At 41.7% G+C, this 7,833-nt stretch overlaps 1 protein-coding gene across 3 annotated transcripts in view; it reads left to right on the top strand.

Moving 5' to 3' along the window:
* The first annotated feature begins 1,495 nt into the window (after positions 1-1,495).
* The window catches only part of GALK2 (galactokinase 2), a 44,628-nt gene continuing 38,290 nt past the window's right edge, over positions 1,496-7,833 (top strand). Inside the window, exons 1-3 of one of the 3 annotated variants that reach the window (XM_079317625.1) lie at positions 1,496-1,664; positions 2,945-3,033; positions 4,164-4,287. In XM_079317625.1, coding sequence (XP_079173751.1) covers positions 1,612-1,664; positions 2,945-3,033; positions 4,164-4,287 — 266 coding nt within the window. In that variant the 5' untranslated portion in view covers positions 1,496-1,611. Of the gene's footprint in view, positions 1,665-2,090; positions 2,321-2,944; positions 3,034-4,163; positions 4,288-7,833 lie in introns of those variants that run through there. The other 2 variants (XM_079317624.1, XM_079317626.1) reach the window with 2 other exon arrangements.

The following is a 7,833-nucleotide window of genomic DNA, read 5'->3' as shown; positions in this document are numbered from 1 at the left end:
AGATTTACAGTGCAAAAGAGAGACGGAATTCCTAGAGCAGGTCCAGCGGAGAGCTAATAAGTTGGCCAAGAGTGGAAATATCTCTCATGAGGAAGGGCTAAGGGAACTGGGCCTGTTCAGCCTCAAGAAGAGGCAGCTGAGAAGGGCTCCTGTGCAAAGTGTGGGTGTCAAGAGGATGGAATCAGGCTATTCTTTGTGGTGCCATCCAACAGAACGAGGAGTAATGGCAGAAACTGATGCACAGAAAGGTCAACCTGACCATGAGGAAGAACTTTACTGTGCAAGTGACCATGTCCTGGAACAGACTGCCCAGAGAGGTTGTGGAGGCTCCCTCACTGGCGATATTCCAGAACTGTCTGAACACAATCCTGGTCCATGTGCTCTGGGATGACCCTGTCTGAGCAGGGAGGCTGGACCAGATGACCCACGATGGTCCCTTCCGTGACCCGTTCTGTGAAAGCTCGGCCTGTTGCTGTGACTGGCATCACTGCTCAGCTCCATTTTGCTTTACTCAGTGCTGCTGCATTCACTATAACCAAATAATACCAGAGCAGCAGTTCTAAAGGCCTGAACTCTTTAAATCCTCAATGGCTTTACAAAGATTGTTACATGCTAATTTCTGCTGCTGCCTGAAACTGAGTGAGGCAAACCCCTCAACAGACCAGCTCTGCCTCCCTATCTCAAGGCCTGGGGTTCTCACAGACACTCAGATAAATCTGCAATATTTACTGGGTCTCCAGCTTTTCCTGTTGCTGGTCATTTTATACCGTTACAGTTTCTGACAGTGGGTTTTTATTTTTTTTCCCCTTACAGCTACTGCTGTAAGTCTTTTAAAAGCTGTGTTTGTATTCTGCAACTATACTAATGGGGGAATGTTTTACCTCAGAAAGCCCACAATGAAATTGGTTACTGTGCTTCCTTCAGTCTGAGTACTTAAAGCTCCCTGAATGGGATGAGGGACAGTAAGATAGATATCAAAATGGACGAAGATACACACCAAAACACTCAGTGAGTGAGCCTGTGAACACTTGAAATGCTCAGTTCCTTGCAAGTATCCGCAGCCATTCATCTGAGGGTAACAGGAGCCACGGGGCTGCCTGCTGGAGGGGAGCTGGGGGAACTACACACCAGGAAAAACATGGGGCCAGAGATACCCATCCCTCCACACCATGACGGACGCGACTGTCCAGTTATTATTTTCATTGCACGTGCATCTTGCAGGAGCACCGGCAGGAATACCGGACAGCCCCAAACATTTCTTTCGCACGTCACAGCAGATTCCCGGTCCCACCTGGGCTGTGGCGGGCGCGGGGCCAAGGGCCGCCCGTGGGGTGCCCGGGGCCCAGCACCGCCCGTGGGATGCCCAAAGCCCCGCACCGCCCGTGGGGTGCCCGGGGCCCGGCACCTCCCGCGGGGTGCCCGGGGCCCGGCGCCGCCCGCGGTATGCCCAAGGCTCAGCACCGCCCGCGGGGTGCCCGGGGCCCGGCGCCGCCGGCGGGGCGGGACGGGGCCGGGCCGCCGGCGCTGCCGCCCGGAAGGACGCGGCGTCCGCCTGTCCCGTGACCGCGGTCCCGCCGGAGCCGCCTGAGCCGGGCCCGCGGTGGAGCTGCCATGGCGGGGGACAGCCCCAGCGCCCTCCCGGTGCAGCTGGTGGAGCAGCCCAGGTGGGTGGGTCGTACCCCGGCTCCGCCGCCGCTCATGCCGCGCTGGGTGGGCGGTCTGCGGGCGGCCGGGGGGAGGAGGGATGGCTAAGCCCGTCCTCATGCCCCGGGCTGAGGTGCGAGGGGGTGACCCCTCGTAGCGTCGCGGATTTTCCCTGACACGACCAGAGATTTATCGGAAGCTCCCGCTGCCCGCGGCGCGCCGGGCTCCGGCCGCTTCTCCCACCCACGGCAGCCCGGCCCGCCCTGGCGCCCCTCGCAGGGTGGTGCTGGGGCAGCAGGAGGAATCGTTCATTCATTCATTCATTCATTCATTTCTTCATTCATCATTTCTACATGATTTCCCCCAGAGTTTTGCTGTAAAAGGCCCTGGAGCAGCACTGGCGTGGCCCGTCCTTGGAATGGCTGCGGCCCGTGGCAGCGCCCGCTCCTTGCCCGTGGAGTGGCGCCCGGTGTGCGGAATTAAAACGCACACAAACGAACCTTCTGAATTGCCTTAGCACCGCAGAAGGAGCACGTTTGAAAACGCTGGTTACTTGCATACGATTGCACCGTAAATCCCACAGAAACGATAAGTCCCCCATTTCCAGACTTGGAAGTGTGAACTTGAGAGGAGTGCCTTGGCCTTAAGGCTCCTGACAATTTTCTTCTTGATGTAGGTGCTTGTAATTCAATGTGCGTGTTGGAAAATCAAGGCCAAAGTCTGTAAATAGCCTTTCATCAGGCCTGCTTGTAAAAACCACATTAAAAAAAGAGATCAATCAGCACTTAGATAAACATGCCCTCATGACTGCTTTGTTTGTTGTCTCTTGGTACCAACACTACTATAAAAATATCTGTAAAACAAAGCAGCATTCTAAATACTGACACAAAAAGGAATAAAGTTAACACCTAGAATTCTGCCAACAGATTCCCCTGTGAACTTCAATATTATTAATGTGATCTAGAGAAGGGATTGAACAATGAAATGGCAGAAATTGCTTTTGCTAATTGGAAGAGTAATACAACAGTCAATACCAGGGGAGATTATAAGAAGGGGAAATCATAGACCTAATACAGCTTTGTAACTGGGCATAAAGATAGAAAAGTATTGAAAGATCTGTTTAAAAATATCACAACAAATCATATAAACATATGTTATATTAAACAGGCAGCTTAATGTCACTCCTGGAGCAAACTCCACATACTTCAGAAGCTGAATTGAATTTGCTTTAAGAAGCATTGAAACTTCCTGTGTTTTATGCAAATATAGTCCTTCTAAATGTTTCTAACCTGCCTTTCAGATTGCAGAAACTGAAGGAAATGTTTATATCAAAGTTTGGAACAGCTCCCAAGTTTTATGCTCGTGCACCAGGACGAGTCAACTTAATAGGTAAAAGAGAAAAATTAACCTTATGTAATTTTACTTCATCCATCATCCTGGAGGTCCAGTAGTTTAAAACACAGAATGAAAATGCTGGTCTTAATTTTATTTTTTCGGAGAAGTTTCTTGTGATAAATGGAAAATCATATATAATTTAGTAGATTTTACTGTATCTTATTATAAACAAGTCTACATGGATTTTAGTTTTGGAGAAAAACATTTATAGACAGTAATGATTGTTTTGAAAATCAGAGTAACTTGCCAGCTTATGGTTTCCTAAAATTAATTAGAGTTACCAAATATAACCAGCCCCACACCAATATGCACATGATAAAGCATGAAATGATTCTATCATCATCTCTTTTTTTACTCTTCCATAGAGATGTGTCCACAGAACTTAAAACAGTGGGTGTGATTCACTGGCAGACTGGAGAGTCACCATTATTTTGTGTTTAGGAATTACTTTTATTTCTGTAACAGCCTTATTTTTGAGATGTGTCTGTCCATGTTAGGATTGTGTTCTCCCTGGAGCTGAGTTTCTTGCATATGTACATAAAATAATCCTACACATTTGAAGATGGAGTAAAAGGATCCTGAAAAACAGAGCTGTAAACTCAGTTTGTTTATTGTGCAGTTAATTTTTATCTCAGTGTTGTGTGAACATTTCATATAGACTAAATAGACAGCATATGGTAACTGGGAATTATTCCCAAGGGAGAGGATGTTTACTACATACATTTTCTATTTGATTGTTAGTTTATGTGTTGTGTGCAACTGTATAAATGATTATTTAAATGTAGCATCTTCTTGGAAAAAGGTAAGAAATTGTATGTATATGACATTTCTCATTCTTGGACAATAAGTCTACACAGCAGGGGTTTTTTAAAATTTTTTAACCCAGCGTTAAATCATGAACATTTATGAACAAGTGCAATAGATAAAAATCACTAAAGAAAGAAAAATCTTTTTGTGAAGTAATACAAAATGGAGGAAATGTACCCCAAACTTTAAGTAATAAGAGTTGAAACTACAGTAAGAAATTGTCTCATCAAGTAAACAACACTGAAGTGCTGTAGAAGCCTGGTTACTGCTACTCTAGAAAGAATTACTGCAAAGTGTTTTCTTTGTTTCTTTGCTAGGAGAACACATAGACTACTGTGGTTATGCTGTGCTCCCGATGGCTATAGAACAAGATATCCTGATTGCAGTAGAACCTGTACAAACTCAAGTTGTGCAACTGGCAAATACAAATTCTTCATACTTGTACGTAATTACTGTGTTTATTCATTAATTTTTACAAACCTGTTCATGCGTTGCAATACAGTTTATCTTTTCAGAGATCTGACAGACTTCCATTGCAATGCAGAGTTTGATTGTGTAAAACAATTTATATCAGATGGATATATATCAGATTTTATCAGCAGATGGAATCCCACAGACTGACTGCATGCAGTGTGTATTAGTTCAGAGCAATAGCCTTGCAGCTGCTGTCTCCCACCTGTTTGTTCATATTACTCTGTAAAGCCTCTGATTTTTCAATCCTTCTAAAAGTGCAATTCTGTCTTCCCTTCTTTTATCTCATCTTTCTCAATATAATCCCCATAACTGGCAGCATCTTAGTTTCTCCTGGAAAAGGGAGTGAAATGTTTTGTAATCGATTACTGCAAAAGTAAGGTAACACTCCCCTGCTCTGGAGAACCTGGGGTTGTGTTTTCACAATACAACAGCTTTAGCAACAATCCTGGCTCAAAAAATCTGTATTCCCTCACTTCCACTTCCTTCACAGCTGTTGTTCACAGAATTATAGGCCAATTTAGGTTGGAAAGGACCTTTGAAGATCCCTTGTAAATAATCTTGTTGGCCTTCTGCTGAACTCCCTGCCAATGTCTTTCATGTATTGGGAAACCCCAAAACTGGATGCAATATTCCAGCTATGGTCTCACAAGTGCTGAACATAGGGAAATAATGCTGCCACTCTTTTCAACTTCAGGGATGTTTTTCTGCCTCTTTGTAACAGACTGATATTTGTGTAGTTGCATGGCAGTTCAGATCAGGTCACTCATCCACATGAGCTTTTTGTGGAAAATTTTTTTTTTGCAAAAATCAGAATCAGCAAAAGCTCAGTTTAAGCCATTTTTATTGAGCCATTGCTTTAATTGGTAAATTAGTTCCTGAAACCACAGTGTGTGGCAGCACAGGGACAGGAACATACTGTCAAAAGTGGGAAATACTTGAGCACATAGTCCTGCTTAAAGCTCAGTTTGTTATAAACACATTCTGGTGCCTGTGACTATGACAGTTGAAAGGAATTTGTACTTCCATGCTAAGTATAAATACTAAGAGATTTTTCACTTTGTGGGGAATGTTTTCACATTATAGCTGGGCTGAATTAACAGTTTGCCACTGCCAAAAGGCAATGGCTTGGCTTCTTTTACTCCTAGTCTCCCTGTACCTGCTTCTAAGGTCAACACAGCCTCTGCCTTTTAGCAGGTGTATAATACTTGTTTAATCTTAAGGTAAAGTTCACTATTTCCCCATTTTTTTCTTTCATTTTAGTGAATTGCCATGCACTCAGCACTAAAGCTGACTTGGGGTAAACAGTGGGAACAAGCAGTGGTGAACAGGGAAGGGAAATGGAAGGTGTGCATGGGACCTTTCCCTTTCTTCAACAGCAACCTCCCATCAGGGTTTAAGCTGTGCAGCAAAACTATTCTGCAAGAGACAATAGCTTCAGAATTACAATAGTTTTGATTAGGAAAAGTTGTTGTAATGAACACTAAATAAAGCAGTAATAAAAAGGTAAACATTTTCACTTGGTCTTCAAGCTTTGCTGCATTATATTGCAATTGAAATGGCCTCTCAGGATGGTTCCACAATGTAGAATTATAGCCTTTGAATTTAAATTGCACACACTGACACTGTGTTTTTACATCTGCCCTGGTTTCAGTTTGAAATCATAGCATTATGATTTGTAAGCCATAAACCAAGAAAAGGTCTCAGAACACAGCATTAAGCATCTTGGTTTTGTTGAGACACTGTTGCTTAAAAACAAAGCTAAAACATGCCCATAATTTCATAACAAAGAAATATTTTTCAACACTTTGAATGTTGCACCACATAACAAAACTGATGACAGTATGTCTTCTTTTCCCAGCCTGTTACACTGGCAGATTTATGCCTGTGGTGAATGCATATCTATAGGCCTTTGGTGGACAAGGATTAACCAGAATCCTCTGTAGAATCACTATTTCCTTTTTCATTCTTATTTTGTGAATTGGTAAGCTGTGGAACAGTTCTGTGCCACTCTTCCACCCTGATAGTTCATGTTAACTTTTTGTAGAAATAGGACAGAGAACAGGTTGCTAGAAAAAGCACCTATTTGTTTTTCATCATAAATTATCTCAATTGATCTGATGCCTTTTATGTTACTGGGACTAAAAGGTATTCAAAAGTTACATTCTTTTGAAGTTCCTGATACCTCCCCTTCAAAAAACATCTCTGTAATTCAGAAGTATGTGTAGAGAGAATATCTGACATTATACTTCTCAAAATGCCTTCAGAAGTACCAGAAGATGGTAATTACCAATCAGTTTCCATCTCATGACAAAACCTGAAGGTTTTGTTTGTTTGTTTGTTTTTAAATCAGGGTACTTGTACAGAAGCCTCAAACAGATAAACTTAAAGATTGACAAGGCAATAAGGTTCTGTGAGAAAGAGCCAAAGTGATCTCCCAAAAATAAGGATTATTTACTATTCAAGCAGTAAAAACCATGTCAGTCAAACTACTTAAAAATCCCATCTTGTCTAATTATCTAGAAAACCTGAAGTTTTTATGTCTAGTTATGGAGAAGTGGCATTCTTCCCCAAGCATCCTTTAAAACAGGCTGGAGCAGACAGTATCAGAGTACTTTTATTTCATGGGTATGTTTTTCCTAATCTTTTATTTTATTTTGTTATAAAGTTCTTATATTAAACTGTCTAATTTTCAGCAGGAGGTTCAAAGGCAAGGCTGAGGATTTACTGATTTAAGATAAAGCTTGGATATTTAGGAACTCTTTTTTATAAAAAAACTGAATGTGATAACAAAAAATAGACTTAAGGATTCTGGGGATTTTGACAGTCCCACATTCTTTGTTTGTGTGAATTATGTCCATATAAAACCTGCCAAAATCAAAGTCTTTTTTTTGTCTTTCATTTTCTATGTGAGAAGATTGCCAAAAAAAGCAAAATGCATATTAAGAAGTAATTATTTTAATTTTTCTTGAGATACAGCAAATATAGTCATAATATGTGTCTTGTTCATTGAAATTTTACTCTGAGAGGGTAAAAGGAATTATGAAAATAAAATATTTTAGGACTCTTCTTTGAGGCAAAGAGGACTTAAGATTTTATTTCTCTTAATCACTTTCACACCTTGCTTTCCACCAACCGTTTTTTTTTTTACAGCAATGACTTAAGATTATTGTAGGAAATAAGCATAAACAAACACAGAACTTTTAAATCTTCATTACATATGACAAGTATTTTCTATTTTACAAATACCTTGGGGAGGGTTTATTTTACTCAAGAACCATAACCAAGTTGATGTTTTATTCTCTTGGAGATCATTCTGCATACAAGTGAATCTCAAATTGGAAGAATCTACAGCCATTCTCAAACTTTCCTAGTACTCTAATCTCAGTACTCCCTTTCACATCTTTTGTGTTCCTCTACAAAACCTAGTAATTTCTGACACTAGCTGTGTGCAATTCTTTGCTGCTGCACTGTTGATAAAATCTTGTTGGTGGCACTAAGATAGCAAGATATAGT

The sequence above is a fragment of the Erithacus rubecula genome (assembly GCF_903797595.1).
Source record: "Erithacus rubecula genome assembly, chromosome: 14".
NCBI classification, from domain to species: Eukaryota; Metazoa; Chordata; class Aves; order Passeriformes; family Muscicapidae; genus Erithacus; species Erithacus rubecula.
The sequence above is the reverse complement of the archived record's forward strand: the minus strand, read 5'-3'. Positions and strand labels throughout refer to the sequence as shown.